This window comes from Microtus ochrogaster, chromosome 7 (genome assembly GCF_000317375.1).
Source record: "Microtus ochrogaster isolate Prairie Vole_2 chromosome 7, MicOch1.0, whole genome shotgun sequence".
NCBI lineage: Eukaryota > Metazoa > Chordata > Mammalia > Rodentia > Cricetidae > Microtus > Microtus ochrogaster.
Window position 1 is genome coordinate 37,716,330 of NC_022014.1, and position 16,935 is coordinate 37,733,264.

Below are 16,935 nucleotides of genomic sequence, written 5' to 3' on the forward strand. Positions count from 1 at the left end.
AGAATTGGATCATCCTGAGTGTGCAGGGAGACCCCACAGAAGACAGCCATGGTGGGGCTGGCTCCAAATGAGGGCTGTCCAGACTTCACACAGCTCTGTCAGGACCTTCTTCCACCCTACCCTCCATCTCACACATGCACTGAACCAGGCTCTGAGCAATCAGACCCTCCTGGTCCAGTCCCAGAGGCAGAGAAGGGACAGGAAGGAAAGTAAAGCAAGCCACAGGTTGTCAGTCAGATTTTCTGGGGAGGGCGCCCCTGAGCAGCTCTCCGGGGAAAGGATTGGGGGAGATGGAGAAGAGTGTGTTTGCATCTATGGAAACAAAGAGAGAAGTAAGAAGCAGAGTGCCAGCGGAACCAGTGGGAACACCTGGAAGAGACGAGCTATTTTTCTTGTTACTGGGACAAAATGCCTGACAAAAGCAGTTTAGGGGAGTGACTTTTGGCTCAGTTTAATGGTACAGTCAGTCCATTGTCGTGGAGAAGCCATGGCGGTCGGAGCTTGAAGCATTTGGTCACAGTGCATCATCCACAGTCAAGAGGCAGGGCGAGATGGATGCTGGTTCCTCTTGCTTTCTCTTTTCCCTATGGTCCCAGAGGCTACACCATAGAATGGTACCACCCACATTGATGGAGGGTAGGACCCACCCACTTCAGTTAACTGTCCAGAAACCGTCACAGTCATGCCTGTTGGTTTGTCTCCTGGGTGACTCAAGAAGTCAACAGTCAGTAGTAGCTATTACCACGAAGATCTGAGCAGGAGCTGCAGTATGATCCTGAGGGAGGAGAGACAGCTGGTGTTTAACAGCGCTGCCTGCCCTGGCCTGCAGTAAACAGTGTCCAGGAACCACGTGTCTTCAGAAGCAGTTCTAGAACAGGCCTAACCACTGTAGTGTTGTCGTGTTTGAGTTGTTTGGTGGCCCTTGTGGTGTGACTGAAACAGAAAAGCCTCTATGTCCATCAGTCCAGAGACATTAACCCCAGACCTAAAGATGCCCGCTGGTCCTGCCAGCTGCCTGATGAGAAACAGAGACAATGGGCCTCTGTAGGGCCTTAATAGGTTCCTAGTCCCCCCCCCCACACACACACCCTGACTCAAGGAGTGGAAATGTGGACAAGAGGAGCCTGCCACTAAGCAGGGAGCCTGGTGTGGGATGTCACTGTAGCCATGGGGGCTTTGTAATGTCAATGTGATTTGCATACTGGATAGCAGGCTAAAGGTCTCCAAATGTAAAGAGACCAAAACCACTATTTGCAGTACAATATGCTCTAGAGGAATATACTATGAGGTGCTAGCCAGATTTCAGCAAACAAACTGTCAAGTGCTTAGTAAACTAGTAAATCCCCTGGAAGCCCACAGAGGCTTGCAAATTTTTATCTGCTTTGCAGAGCCTGTTTGGTCGGCAGCTGAGAAATCTGTAAAGCGCTGCCCTCTAGAAGCCGAATGGTTTGCCAGCTGCAGACCCGACGCCTGCAGATTGCCCTCCATCAGTTACGCCGAGCTTGGCAAGCACCCTGCAGAACCTACAGAGCCTAGACGGGCTGGACTAGGTCGAGGCTCTGCCGCCTCCTGGCGGCCAGGGAAATGCGATTCGGCCGCGCCCTACACTGACTACTGCAAGGAAGGACCTGCGCATGCGCGAGCCCAAATGCACGCCTGCTTTATCCTGTGGGTGCTCACTACTTCACTACACATGGCCATGATATTCTCATTCGTTATACAACAAAAGTTAACAAAGTCCCCTTAGGGGTTGGCAGTTTCCTCTCACAGTGGCGGGTCACATCTGCGCTGATGACGCTGAGCCTGGTAGGCCACTCTTTTAAGTCACGGCAGTCCTGTTAGGCCTCCCTATGGCAGTGACAGGAAAATGCAGACCTCTGGGATGAGAACCAACCTTATGTCTAAAGGCAGGAGGCTCCATGAAGCTATGAAAGCTGAACCAGGGAAGTCACTGCAGAGGCCAGTGAAGAGTGGTGGTGGAGGTGCCCATGAGACCCTGTGCTCTCCCAGGGACACCAAGGCCCTGCCCTCACCTTTGCGATGTGCCAACTTTCCCCAGGGTCCACCTATGCCTGAAGCCACACTCCAGTCTTCTGGCTTGGGCATGAGCACATGACTCCATCCCAGCCAGCACTAACCCTCCAGAGGACGGTAAGGACCTACCTTTGTCAAGCTGGAAGAAGCCACCAGGTTCTGGTGACCCCCCCCCCCCAAAGAATAGTGAATGGACACAAGTCCTTTAACCAAGCACCTGGATACCCAGTGCCTAAGACCACACACATCCCTCCTTACGGGAGGAGAGGGCCTGTGGGTGGCCTCTGTCCTAGTCGTATTTCGAGGACAGGGTTACACTGCCCTAGGGAAGGGCTTTATGCCAAGCAGCATCCTCACAGCCTTCCTCTAGGCACCACTACCTGCCTGAGCCTCAGCTGGCTTTGAGTAAGGGTGGGGGGCTCTGGGCACATTTTCTCATCTGTAAACTGAGGAAGCATAGTGCAATCAATGTGGAACCTGCCACTTCCTACCCAGCCTCTCTCTACCTCTGGCTAGCTGCAGACTTTGTTGGTAGTGGTCAGGTGGCCTCTACGGGATCTAGCCTGGGTGGCCGTGGCATGAAGCACCTCACCACAGCGCCCTAGGAACCTGTGTCCTCCTGTGGCTTGTGGCCAGGCCAGTGTAAGGTCCCGGTGGGTTGGCAGCCTCCAGGCTCCAGTCACGCTGTGCTGCCACACTCCCAGAATAAGGGTTCTGCCAAGGACCCCACAACTCCCCAAGAAAGAGCAGGCTTGCCAAAGTCAGTCTCACACAGTTTCTGTTTTTGGTTTGTTTTTTAATTAAAACAGCAATAGGTTCCTGCCCAGGGAAAGGCTGGGATAGGCAGGCCTTTCTTCACAAAAATATATTTTCTTCCTTCTTTTTTTTTTTTTTTTTTTTAAAAACACCACCAAAGTAAACCTATTAGCTCCAATGAGCTGGTCACACTTGGAGAGTTGGTATGGCTCCCCCAGTGGCCTTGTGCAAAGAGCTTGAGCCATCCTGTAGACTCCAGTCTGAGCACAGGGGTAGCTGTGATACAGCTGGTACCTAGGGTTAAGTGACCAGCTTCAAACCATGCAAGAAAAACCAGCGACACCCATAAAGCAGAAGGCAACGAGGATAACAGTTTAAAAATAAAGGCAGATACCATTAGAGGTGGAGGCTAGGGGCTAGGTCAGTGGACCCCCAAGAGACCACTGGCCAGTGCTGGGTGAAGGCCAGGAAAGTCTTTAGGGGATCCACATGGCTCATCCCCATAGTGTGTCCTCAGCACCTGAGACAGGATAGAGATGTCCCTGATCCAGGCCAGTGTACACAGTCCATTCAGTTGTGATTTAAAATATATATATATACAACCTGGGGAGCATCCAGGACAGAACCAAGGCTATGGCCTGTCCACAGAAGCACCAGCTGCCTCCTCTTCAAGAGGCAATAGCATCTGCAGGTGGGGAGGGGGTACACGGACCTCTCCAAATTCATCCTTTGGTTGGAGGCCTGAGACTCTGGGAGCAGCGACAGCAGAGGCACTGTGGGGCCCATATGGGCCTGGCTAGGAGCCCCCCTGAGGTCTGATTCTTTGGCACTTGGAAGAGCTAGTTGCCGAGCCGGACAGGAACAACCCCCTCAATTCCTCCTGGAATGTCCAGGACCAGAATGGCAGTAGCTTATGGCTGTAGGGAAGTGCTGCCCCAGCAGAGGGGTATGGGATGCTGGCAGGCCAATGGGGTCCTGGGCCTGGGCCAGTCTCTATGAATCCTCTCCCAGGATCTCCTTCACAAAGGCAGCAATGTCCGTCTTCTTTGTTTTGTGCAAGGTGAAGAAAGGGTGTTCCTGGTAGGAAACAGAGGCACAATTTTGGGGGTGAAAGGGTACAGGAGGAGGTATAAAGGGAGATCCCCCATGCAAGCCTGATCCACCCCGGCATGCTTCTCCTGCCTGACCAGCTCCTGCAGTAGCTCCCACCACACAAGCGTCTCTTTCCTCAAGGATACGGGGCCTCTGCTCTACCAGACCCTCCACCCTTCCTTCACCAGCAAAAGCACATATCTGCCCTTCCAGGCTCAGTTCTCCGAGGCCACACTGACTCCTCTGCCCTACTGTCACAGCGCAGAGCACCTTTCTACAAGGTCTGGGTTGTGCGTGTGAACCAAGGCAAAACTACACAAGTGTATGCAGAAGACAAGCGCTACCCCTCCACCCTCAGACTCAGCCCTCTTCCGGACAGCCCCACCCAGCCACTGCAAAGCCCAGCAGGCAGGGCAAGCACTTCCCATGCACACTCACCATCAGCTCCAGGTAGCTCATGCGCTCCGCGGGGTTCTTCCTTAGGCTAGGAAAGAGGGCAGTGAAGCCAGGCTCACATGGAGGAAGTGAATCTAGACAGGCTGGGCTTGCCCCCATTAAAGCGGCACACTCCTGGGGCTCAGAGAAGGAGCGAGACTGTCTGGGGGTCTCGCAAACTGGCTTGGGGTCCATGGGTCCAAACTACAGTCTTGGTAGCAACGTTCCCTGCCTCTCGGGAGTCCAGCTGTCTCCGTACTGATCCAGACTACGTCCATGATACCAACCCTGACATGTTCTGCCTAATGACCAGATACTAAGTTATCCTTTATCAGAAGGGAAGACATCAATCGATGGTTCTGGAGCATGAAGGTCCAATCAGAAAGGGTCAGACCAATCAATGAGCCTTGCTACTGGACTCATCTGCTTTCAGTTTTTGTTTTCTAGTGAGAGGCATTGTCTTGTTCTCTGAGCAACTCTTGGCCCACAACATACAAACATTGGTTTGCCCTCACTAGTTTCTTCTTAAAAATGTATTTTCTACGGGCTGGAGAGATGGCTCAGAGGTTAAGAGCACTGACTGCTCTTCCAGAGGTCCTGAGTTCAATTCCCAGCAACCACATGGTGGCTCACAACCATCTGTACTGAGATCTGGCGCCCTCCTCTGGTGTGCAGGCATACATCGAGGCAGAATGTTGTGTACATAATAAATGAATAAATCAAAAAAAATGTATTTTCTAAATTTCTTTAGTATTCCCAGAGTCATTTACAAGAATCTACTTTTACTTTCCATGTGCTTATTTAATTACGGTGAGAGAACATGGTCTGTATAATTGCTTTTTAAAATTCTTTTATAACTTTAAACATGATTTTTATAAAGCTTCCACGAACATTCTGTAATTTGATAAAAACTTCTAGGCACCAATAAATGCAAACTTCATTATGCATTGTAATCTTCCATAATATATAATCACATACACACTATTCTGGATTCATCCTTCTCAGGGAAGTCTACACGAAACCTCCTGCTGGGACTCAGGTTTTGCTCACGCTGGGGCTGTCACCACTTCCTAACTTTTGAAACCATGTGGTTCAAGGGTTTACTTCACGCAGGAGGAGAGGACAGAGCCCAGACACTCACCACTGGCTAGTGAAGTCCACGAACTCAGGGGAGAACTGGTCAGCTGGGAGCTGCGGGGATGGTTCCTCCACCACCTGCTTCAGCTGCTGAAACGGTGTCCCCCAAGACTCATAAGGGAATCGCAGAATGGCCATCTCGATCTGCAGTAGGGATAGCAGAGACAACGGGCTCCGGACATCAGATGACCCAAACTTTATATCCAGAAGCGTGAAGTGGAAGGGACCTGGTCATCCTTCCCCAATACCCCAGGCCAGTGGTGCTGTCCCTGACTGCCCTCACATCTAGCAGTAGGTCAAGTACTGGGATGCCAGTACTAAGCTCCTCTGACCAGGTTAGCAGAGCTAGCTCAGACTAAGTCTAACCCTGGGCTAGACTAGGTTTGACTACCACTGTCTTTTCAAACAATCTAAAATTGTTAGATTTTATCAAGCAACTGGGTTCCAGATAGTGTGCCAGACATGAGGAGTGGGAGCCACAGACACCTTCCCACAAGGCAGCAGTCAGCAGAGTACCTCACTGTGTCAAGTCCAAGGCCTGCTGGCCCAGCTACTCCCTCTCCAACACTTCCCCAACACAGATGTTTGAGTATTCAGGGCCACCTATCCAGTGTTGTTTTTACTAGAGGGGACAACTGAGTATAGCAGACTCTCCTGCATGAATACCTCCTGATTGGTAAGGCAGGCTGTAGCCACCATGAGAAATGGAAGAGACACCACTCAAACAAATGTAACTGGCACCAAATGGAGCACTAAAAACTAAACTAGAAAGGGACTTTCCTGTCCATCTCCAGGCCTTTCCAGCCAATATGAGAAGACCATGGTGGGAGGGGAGTGTGTGTCACCTGTATATCTGTCCACAGGACAGAGCCATGCAGACTCAAAACTGCCTCAGCGTTTCCAGAATCTACAGTGGCCTTTCTGCAGACTACAAGAGAAAGCTCGGTGGTGCCTAACCAAAGCACCAGAATCTGGGCATTAACCATCTTTAGAAAAGGTCTGATGATCTTCTTTTTTAAAGAGCTTAGAAAATAATAAAACTACCTCAGCACAAAGATGCATAAGGCAGTCACCTATCACAGGAAATTACTTAGAAAAAGACCCACCACCCCCAGGAGGGAGCCCCTTGTAACAGCTGAATGTCTGGTAACATACACAGAAAACGTGTTTTGAAACATAGATGTGTGTGCCCAGAGCTCCCGAGGCCAGAGCCCACTGAGGGGGGTGACTGTTCCAAGAACAGCAGCATTTTAAGTGGAAATGTTGGGCCGAAGATAAATGTGAGTGGTGGCCCTGGAGGAAGAAGTTCTAGAAAACCTAGAAGACAGCCCAAGCCTTGCTCCTATTTCTGCAGCCTGAAAAGCTACTGTGAAACTTTGATCCTGGCTGTCAACATAAAGCCTCTTTAAAAATGACAAAATGTCTCATCCAAAAGTCACGAGCTCAATCTGGGACATCTCAAAACAATTAGGCAGGAGGGAACCAAGAACACGGGCAGCATATCTTGGTACCTGTGACTCCTGACAGTCAGAAGGTCTCTTTGCTAAAGGTCATTGCAACGGCAGATAGTTGTTCTTGCTGTATCAAGAACTAAGGTACCGGGGCATTTTCCACACATGTGTAGCAGAGAAGTGTGCCCATCTTCAAAGAATTCGGCTTCACTGTAACACTGTGCTGGCTAATTTTATGCCAGCTCGGTACAAGCTGGAGTCATTTGGGAAGAGGGGAACCTCACTTGAGAAAAGGCCCCTGCCAGACTGGCCTGTGAGCAAGCCTGTGCATTTTCTTGAATGATGATTGATGGGGGAGGCCCCACTCACTGTAGGGATTCAACTCAACCTCTGGGCTGGTGGTCCTAGCTAATGTAACAAAACAGGCTCAGCGAGCCTGGAGCAGCAAGCCAGTTAGCAGTGTTCCTCCATGGCTTCTGCTTCATTCAGTTCCTGCCTCCAGGTTCCTGCCCTGACTTCCCTCAGTGAAGGGGTATAACCTGAAAGCTATAAGCCAAAATAAACCCTTTCCTCCCCAAGTTACTTTTAGTCATTGTGTTTTATTGCATCAATAGGTCAATTAGAGTTCTCTGCCAGGCAGGTCAAGAAGGCAGAGGTCCATCCCTACACCTGGACTCAGAATTATCTGGTTCAACTCCATCCTAATGGGCTGGCCTCTGCCCCTCCCCTCCAAGCCAAGGATCCCTTCAGTCTCCACAAAGCCAGGATCCAGAGCCTCACCCACAGGTGTGTGTGTATTGGGGGGAGGGAGAACCTCAATTACTTTTTTTTTTTCTTTTTTAGGATTGGGAAGGGTATTGAGACAAGGTCCTTCAAATTCACTATGAAGTTGAGGATAACCTCCTGCCTCTGCCTTCCAAAGAATCACATTACAAAAGGGTGCTGCTACCACAGGAATCACATCCGAGGAGGGTGCTGCCAAGCCCAGCTAAGAGTTTACCTTTGTGATTTGGAAATCACTTGCATGGCAAGAACTAAACTTAGCATCGGCTGGGATTTCGTGATCTACCAATGGCTCTAAGTAAAAGGCTGACGTCACAGAATACAGAGAACAGTCATGATGGTTAAACTGACCCATCAGAAAAGGGGTACTGTAACTTCCAAATATCCTCTTACCCAAACAGGAATGTTTGATGGTGCTCCCCCCCCCCCCTTGGACACTAAAAACAACTCTTTCTCCTGGAATTTAAACGACTTGGAGCCCAGGGACCCCAACACAGACCCACCCCACCCCACTGGACCAGCAAGTGCTGTGCCCAGTCCAGACAATACGGTGGTGATGCTGAGCCCAGGGACCCCAACACAGACACACCCCACCCCACTGGAGTAGCAAGTGCCGCACCCAGCCCAGACAGTACCATAGTGATGCCAAGGCTCCAGACATCAGACTTGACATTGTAGCCCTTCTGATTCAGCTCAGGGTTGATCCTCTCAGGCTGCAAGAGAAACTAGAGGGATTGAACACCCAACTAGCCAAAGCCCCCTCTGTTAGACCTTTCCTCTTCTACTAAAACATAAAATTAGTTCCCCTGCCCATATGATATAAGCCAGCAAGAGCCAGACCCAATCCCTGCCTTCCCACCAGGGCCCCAGTCCTAAAGAACCTGCCTTCCTCACAACAGGGATCACAGGTTCTACAGACTCTAAGTTCATCCAAACAAGGATCTTGGAGTGCAGGTAAATGGTGGCAGGGTCCCTATGGCAGGTACAGCTGGAAAAATCCTGCCCACTCCATAGAAGCAGAATCTTGTTCTGCCCCAACTTACAGCCATGTAAGGCTTGCAGCCAGCATCCATCGTCTTTGCCACAGAGTCCACCAGGTAGCCACTGATGCCAAAGTCGCACATCTTCACATGCCCCTCCTTGTTGATGAGGACGTTGGACGGCTTCACATCTACAAGTGGAACATACCTTTCTCAGCCTATGCCAAGTGAGATGCTGCCCCTTCAGTGCCCTGTGGTCCAGCAGCAGGTCACCCAATGCCCCAAGGATAGGACAACGAAACAGAGGCAGGGAGATGTGCAGCACTAGGCCCCATCAAGCTAAACAAGGGATCAGAATGTACTTCAGCCTGTCCCCACCAAAGAGAAACATAAGAGTTCCGGAGACACAACCTAGGGGCTACTCATGCACATCACCTTCTAGACACAAATCTAGCAAGCAGAAGATGGTGATCAATAGGGCAGGTGAAGGCGTGAGAATGGGTCTGTGTGCAAATGAGGAGCCCCATCCCTGCCTCATAGGAAGCAAGACCCTCCAAGCAAAGGTCATTGTGGACGTGTAAAGACAAAGATGCCCAGAAAAGGACAGGAAGGTTCTATGCCAAAGGACCAACAACGATAACTTGAGGATAGAACTGGGATGGGCACTGGGCAGCAAACCCTATATGGCCTCCTTCATTTTCTAAGGGCAATGCAAACAAGTTAATGGGAGATTATGTTTTTGTTTCGCTTTGTTTGGGTTTTGGTTTGGTTTTTTGAGAAAGGATTTCTTTCTGTAACAGTCTTTGCTGTTCTGGAACTTACTCTGTAGACCAGACTGACCTTGAACTCACAAGAGTTCCACCTGCCTCTGTCTCCCAAGTGCTGGGATTAAAGGCATGTGCAACCACTATCAGGCAGGAGACTGATCTTAATAACTATAGCCCTGAAGGGGAAAAACCAGACTAGTGGCTGCAAGGGCAAAAAGAGCCCAGGAAAGCTCAAGATGGTGGGGGGTGTGTAATAAGAAAGAGCTTGTATCCGAATCCCAGAGTGACATGCCACAATCTACGTGTTTCACAGCACATGAACTGTACATATGAATGAGAAGTGGGCAATGGAGCCCAGGAAGAGTGGGAATCCAGTTAGTTCCTCCTGTTGAGCACAGCAGACCCAAATGCAAAAGTGGCCCATGCCCCACCAGGTATAGTCTCAGTCTGCCCCTCCCTGAGCCTCAGTGCAGGTGGAGGACACTGACCTCTGTGGATCACAGACAGTTTGCTGTGCAGGTGCTCCAGGGCCCGCACGATCTGAATCGGGGTGGGAGAGGCAGGACTGCTGTTATTCCAGGTAACACCAATGATAACAAAGCAGCAAACCTCATCCCCTCTAAACACGTCCCAGCCCCTTCACCCAGCTCCTGCCCACACCCCAGATGTGCCCATCATCCTGGCTGTCCTAGGACAGACTTGACAGCTTCCTACCCTTCCTCTTACTCCACAAATCCCAAGTAGTGCTACCCAAGGGCCATCACTAAGACCTATCAGGTCCCCAGGTTCCTCTCACTCCCCTAGTAGAGCTACCTACCCTAGTAGAGGGGCTGGAGGCACGGGATGATTTAAACGCTTCCAGGTGCAAACAGGATTAAAAGGCATCCTTGATTCCAGTGTCCCCTCCCCAGCTGTAGCAATGCTCAAATAATAGTTGTTGCCCTCATCTAGAAAGAGTAGACTCAGAAGGCAACATTTCCCTAAGGCAGCCTGGACCTCTGAGAGCTACCATGAGGTGTCTTAGCATGTGGCAGTCTGAAACTCCTTTCTTCAAAATGGGCAGGAACCTGAGGACTGCATTCAGTCTTGGAGGCAGGGAGTGGCCAAGCCTAAGGAGCTCCAGCCTGGGGCCTCTCCGGGGAGGTAATGCTCCAAGGCTTCAGAAGTACTGAGCCTTGAGGGATGGCTGTTCTGCCAAGACTCAGACAGAAGGTTCTGTGCATGCTGGGCAGAGCCAGGTCACTCACAGACACGGCGATCTCGCCTAGAATGTCCTCTGGAATTGTCATATTCTTGTCCAGCACCTTCCGGTAGAACTTGTCCAGGGAAGTGTCCATGAGCTCCATGCAGATCCACACATCTCCCTAAGAGAACACCCAGGGCTTAGCTGGTCCACCAATGCTACCCAGCCCTGGACAATCTACAGGCTCCCAGTGGCCTCCCCAGCCCTGAACAGCATGGCTTTGAGCACCAGATCTAGCCTCCACCTAGAAGGGACATAATAAACCCCTCACTCACATACACACCTCAGATGTTCCTGAGCCCCTCACCACCCCTGCCTGCCTTTCTGGCCCCACACCATGCAGTCCACCATACAGCTCTAGTCTCTTCCACCTGTGCCCTATTGCAATAGTGTTCCCAGAGGAGCCTAATATGTACTGAAACTTTCAAGTCAGGACACAAAGGGACAAGAACCAAATTTCTTCACTGGCAAATGACTTCTCCCCAGAAAACGTGCGTAGCCTTGGGACGGCCTCCGGGGGAGGTCCAGGCATCAGTCCAGGACCTCCTGAGCACAGAGCTGGCTGACGCTTGCACAGGGGGGGTCAGCCCACCACACGAGATGCACAAAGTAGGGTCTGAGCCACCACTGGGACTTGAGAAGAAACATCGCAGACCACTCAAGAGCTCTAAGATCACCACGGGAAGCTCTGATCCATCCTAGCAGCTCAGCTCACACTGTTCCCAACACTGCATGCCTCCAGCTGACTCAGGGGCAGCTCCATGCTCTTGATAAGCCCTATGGTCTAGATCTTTATACCTTGCTTCAGCCTCCAGTCCTCCAATCTAGAATCTATCCCAGATCCTCATCCCTCCACAGTGCTTCCCACTCAGGTGCTAGCAGAAAACAAACAGCCACAAACATATGTCTCAGCTGCTACCGAGTGCCAGGCCCCAGACCAGGACCCTGACCACAACCTGAAGAGACCTGCTCAAACACCTGCTTCATCTTCAGACAAGGAAACTGAGGCACAGAGTTAGCCAGGAACAGGGAAGCCCAGCTTCCAAGCCTGCCTCAGGTGGCAGGGAGCTCAGTGTGGCTCACCTCTCGCACACAACAGAAGTGGCAGAGTAGCAGTGGCTGACAAGAGTTGGGCAGAGACAGAGGGAGGCTCTCACCTCTCTGAAGAGGGCGCCATAGAAGGTGACAGTGTAGAAGCAGTCGACCGTGCGCATGTTGATGTCTAGGTCCATGAGCAGGCGTTTCTGCTCCTGTGAGTTCACAGTGGCCCGGATGCGCTGCGGGAGGGAAGCGTGTCAGGGTAATGTGTAGGCTGCACCCCTTACCTAGTCCATGAGGTCCCGGAGCCTTGGGGATTCATGGCTTGGCCTGGTCTGAGAAGTTCTGCCTCAACGCTGGTGATGACAGCAAGGGACAGGGCCACAAGGTAGGTAGTCAACCTGCAGCTCAGTCCATGCCTCCTTAAGTGCTACTCCAGGTAAGGAAGCCCTTCTTACCTTTACAGCCATGATGGTGCCACTCTGAGCATGCCGCACCTTCTCCACCACCCCGTAGGCTCCACGGCCCAGCTCTGAGATGGTCACCAAGTCATCAGCCTCCACCTCAAAGTTCTTAAGAGGCAAAGATAAGGGGTGATTAGTGAGCATCAAGTTGGAGACTGGCTCTTCTCCCTCGTCCAGAAAAAAGAAGCAGAGGACAAGCTAATCATATCTGAGCCTGAAGCTGCTCTGCGTCATGCTGTGCAACCCTGTGGAAATCACCAATCAGAGCCTGCCGCTGGCCTCTATAAAAAGGGTTCAAAACCAAAGACTCGGAGACTGAGAGAAGCCTTTCCCTCTTTCAGACACATCTCAGCAGAGGGAGACATCAATCATCTACTGAACCTTTCGGTGAGTTCCCTCCCCTGAATGAGACACGCGGGATTATGCAATCAGACTAACAGGACACTGGGCACTGACAGGGGTTGGGTAGGTAGCATCTGCCAAGAAGAGGCTCCCAGCATGCTTTGCCCTGGTGCATATCCCCAAGTCAGGCTTCTCAATGGCAGGTGGTTCTCTGAGGCACTCGGAGGAATGAACAATACAGAGGCTAGGGTCTGACCTGAGGTCTGGGGGCCCGGACGCCTGCATGTCCAACATGCTGTTTGCAGGTGATACAGAAGAGAAAGACTCATAACCCACCCTCTGGGGTAGGCAGTTCTGGGCTCCCCACAGCCCTAGAAGGCAGGTGGAATGTACTCCACCCAGATGGGAGGTCTAAGGGCAGGTGGCCCAGGGCCACAACCAGCAAGACAGCAAAGAAGCTCTTCCCCAGAGCCCAGCAATGTCTACCACCCATGGCCACCTCTCACTGGCACTGTGAGATAAAGTAGGAGGCCGCCCAGGGTCCAGTCACCTACTCTGTCTCCTATAGTGATGAAGGTCCGGGAGTCCAGGTTCCGGGGGGGTCTGTGGAGAAAGCAGATCCATAAGCTTCTCGGGGAGAAGAAACAATGGGGTATGAGGGTGGAATGCAGCCTGGTCATGGAGGCCACTTACAGTCACCTCATTTCACTGATTACTGAATGTCTACTGGGTGGACATGCAATGGTGTTGCCAGGTGGCCCTGACAGAGCCCCCAAGGAAAGGGCTGGGAAGGAAGGCATAGAGCAAACAGCCAATGCTACCAAGTCTCCACTGGATGAGAAGAAACAGCTCTCTCACCCACCTCCGACCCCCACGTCCCTGCTTCTTACACTCCTGACCTCCTTCAGAAGTCTCTCCAAGTCTGAACAGAGTGAGAAACTTAAGGTATACTCACGTGGGGTTGGGCACAGGTGGCTTGCACACACAGGCTATCCGTAAATCCTTTTTCCTCTTTGATTTTCCTGAAGTGGAGAGAAAACAGGGATCTGGTCAACTCTTAGTCCTGGGTTGGGCAAAGCTGGGGAGGGAGGTGACTCAGGCCCCTGGTCTTCACTACCTGTCCCTCCAGACATAGATACCCAAGAGACAGGCCAAGAGGAGCCTCAGAGCCTTGAGGTATACAGAACATGGTCTCACTCAGGCTGCGGGTCAGGCTCAGGCTTTCTCCCTACCACAATGGCAAAACCAAGCCCCACCCTCTAGGAGTTGCCCTGCAGCTGGGAGGCACCAGACAGCTGTGCCTATAAGACACACACACTCAAATACTCAATTATGCATGAGTTTCCAGGCCTGTTACCACCAGGAATGGAATGTAGTCTGCCCAGTACCAATGTTCCCAACCACACAAAAGCTCATGTCCTAGGTCTCTGTTATGGGCTGAGCTGTGTCTTTCAAAACTTAGATGTTGAAGTCTTGACACCCAGAACCCAAGAATGTGACCTTATTTGGAGAATTTTTTTTTACAGCTAATTAAATCAAAATGAAGTCATTAGAGTTGGCCCTAATCCAGTGTGGCAGGACTGGTGAGTGTGTCTGTGTGTGCACATGTGCATACACAGGAGTATGTGGGGGGGGGGTGAAACCTAGAGCTTTTTGCCTGCCAGGTATGTAAGTGCTCTTCCAGGACAACTGGTTTCCTTATAATAGAGGAAACTGGGGTACAAAGGGGGAAGCCAAATGAGGCACAGGAGATGCCACCTCTAAGTCAGAGGGAGGTTTGAAAGAAAGCACAGGTGGAGCCTTCCTGCATGGCCTCTGGGGAATGCACCGTCCTCTCAGATTCCTACTGCGGAAGCTGCCTGTTAGGTGGGACTTTGTAACAGCAGCCCTTGCCGCACGGTGTCCTTCCTTCTTCCACTAGGATCAACCTTGGTGAGGGGGTGACTGAGACTGAGCTCCATCCAGGACCCTGCTCATTGAGCCTCACACCAGAATAGACCCCCACTGGGGCAGTGGGGGCTTGGCCTGGTGCACAGCCTGAATGGACTACCCCAGGATCTCCATCTCCCACACAGGGCTCAGCGCCCATCACTGACAGCAATCACTAACTCTCTCGGCCTCAGCTTCTCCAGACAGTTAGAGGCACTGAACCCCAAACAGGGAGAAAACTCCAGAGAAAAGCAGGATAAGAAAGGAAAATGCAACAATCTCCTCAAGGTCACACAGGACAGACCAGCACTGACCAAATGCCTGCCCTTCACAGAAACTTCCTGCAAACTGCCACCACCTGCCCAGGAGACCCCAGACTCTGAAGCCATGTCTAAGTCAGATTCTGGCAGAGCCGGTGGTAGCCACACACAATCCAGAGCTTGGAATGTGACTCAGGCAGCAAGGCCTGGTGTTCAGGGCAGTCTGGGGTGACTCTCGGAAGCACTGACCAGGACAAGATGGGCAGCTGGGCTCACTGCAGACTCTTTGGGGAGGGGGTGTCTCCCTGTGCTGGGGGGGACAGGCCCTGGGTCTCATGCACCTGTGGGTCCAAATCTCTGCCAGGTATGACCTCTGGCTACACGTGCTAGGGGCAGAGTTAGAGAGCTGCTACATAGCTCACTCTGCAAGTACCAAGACGGGCATGTGTGCAAGTTATCTCTTTACACTTTGGCCTGTACTATCTAGCTTTCATTACTGATATGAGGATCTTTGCAACCAAAATATAAAGTGTTCTGTAATAAAATGCACAAGTCTGCTTAGAACATACAGAGCTACAACCTGACCCGCAGCCCTGGCAAACCTGCCTAAGTGGAGCTCATAGTCCTACCCACCCACGTCATCTCCACTTTCTGTTCTCCCGTGTCTCCTGCAGTGGACTGGGAGGTATTATGAGATGTGCCCTCAACTGCCCCATCTGCCAAGGTCATGTACACACTTGCTGTTGGGTATGGTGGTGAGCTCCTCTTAACTTCTCAGGCTGGGCAGCGCACAGCCAACTACCCTACAGGACCAGCAGCCTATGTTAGGAGTGACCTGAGCTACTGGTGCAGCTATGCCAGCTGTCAGAGGGAATGGGCAAGGCCGCCATGGAGACAGCCCAGAAACAGGCCTCAAGCCACCAGACACCACGGGCAATATCCAATGCCAAAGTCAGGGCTGGGCCCAGATGGTCAGGCAGCCTGGGGCTACCCAGGTGTGGCCCAAGGTGATGACTGTCACCACAACAAACAGAGGCTCTTGGTTACCATGAGCAAACCACAAGTCTGCCAGGATCGCAGGGTCCTTTGTGCAGGCCAGCCTAGTGACAGGCATCTACATAGCTCACTCCAACCTCACAGCAACTCCTCAGGAAAGAAGTGAAGAAACTGAGGCGAGGAGGATTCAACCGCTAACCCGAGATTCTACCACTGACATCAAAGCACCCACAGATGAGGGTGATTTCTGGCCCCATCTCCTCCCACCTGACCCACTATCCCCCTCGCACCTCCCTAAATGAACCACCTTGCTTTCCATTACCGTCTTTGCATATACTACTCTCTCTGTCTTCCACTCCATCCAGTCTGGTACCTGAGCCTGCCAGCTGATGGCTGCAGCTTAGTCCCCTTGCTATCCATGAGACCTCCTGGCCTCTACTGCCATGTGTCACAGACACTTCCCAGACAGGCCACTCTGGAGCCAAGAGCTGGGTTCAACTGTCATTCTGTCGTTTCTCTGCCATGCACTCGTAGGCAAATGATTATGCCCTCTCAGTACGATGTGTAGAGGACTGGCAGACCTCCCAGGACCCTGAAGTGCCCAACAGAGGATAAGAGGGAGCTATCTGAGGCTACCACCCATGTTATACCCCCTTTTACATGGCTCCATGAGGGAAAGTTTTTCACTGATCCACTATACAAGTCAGGTGATGAGGAAAGATGGCTTGACAAAGGGCATTGTAGCATCTGGTAGGGTATGGATATGATCCTGACCAGGCTGACTTGCTCCAACATCCAACTATCAGCAGGGATAGCCTGAGAGCATGCCACTTGGAGAGAGCCCTGCACCATAAGACAGTAAGATTCACCCATCATTTTCAATGATAAAAGTGACATTTATGCCTTAACTTTCCCCACCCCTACCACCAGTGCTTAATATGGCATCTGGTTTCCAGGAGAAGTCCTGGGCCTGGGCAACTAAGCCAACCAAACTGGGAGCTAATATTGATGCTTAAGTGTCAGAGGCAAGGTGTCCCACCTTCCCACTCAGCTGGCCATCTTCATCCAGCAGCGTTTTAGAGAATAAATAAGGCCACCCACAACTCAACAGGGAAAACTGAGGTCCAAAAAGAAGGGAGGAGCCGGGCGGTGGTGGCGCACGCCTTTAATCCCAGCACTTGGGAGGCAGAGGCAGGCGGATCTCTGTGAGTTCGAGGCCAGCCTGATC

At 51.6% G+C, this 16,935-nt stretch overlaps 1 protein-coding gene across 1 annotated transcript in view; it reads right to left on the minus strand.

The window, feature by feature from the left end:
• Window positions 1–2,820: 2,820 nt before the first annotated feature.
• Window positions 2,821–16,935, minus strand: part of Map2k3 (mitogen-activated protein kinase kinase 3) — a 20,849-nt gene continuing 6,734 nt past the window's right edge. The window contains exons 2-12 of the mRNA XM_005349925.3: window positions 13,478–13,544; window positions 13,077–13,125; window positions 12,175–12,288; window positions 11,836–11,955; window positions 10,683–10,799; window positions 9,924–9,975; window positions 8,732–8,859; window positions 8,324–8,401; window positions 5,459–5,598; window positions 4,321–4,366; window positions 2,821–3,867 (exon numbers count right to left, since the gene is read on the minus strand). Of these exons, the coding sequence (XP_005349982.1) occupies window positions 3,784–3,867; window positions 4,321–4,366; window positions 5,459–5,598; window positions 8,324–8,401; window positions 8,732–8,859; window positions 9,924–9,975; window positions 10,683–10,799; window positions 11,836–11,955; window positions 12,175–12,288; window positions 13,077–13,125; window positions 13,478–13,544 (995 nt within the window). The 3' untranslated portion in view covers window positions 2,821–3,783. The remainder of the gene's footprint in view (window positions 3,868–4,320; window positions 4,367–5,458; window positions 5,599–8,323; window positions 8,402–8,731; window positions 8,860–9,923; window positions 9,976–10,682; window positions 10,800–11,835; window positions 11,956–12,174; window positions 12,289–13,076; window positions 13,126–13,477; window positions 13,545–16,935) is intronic.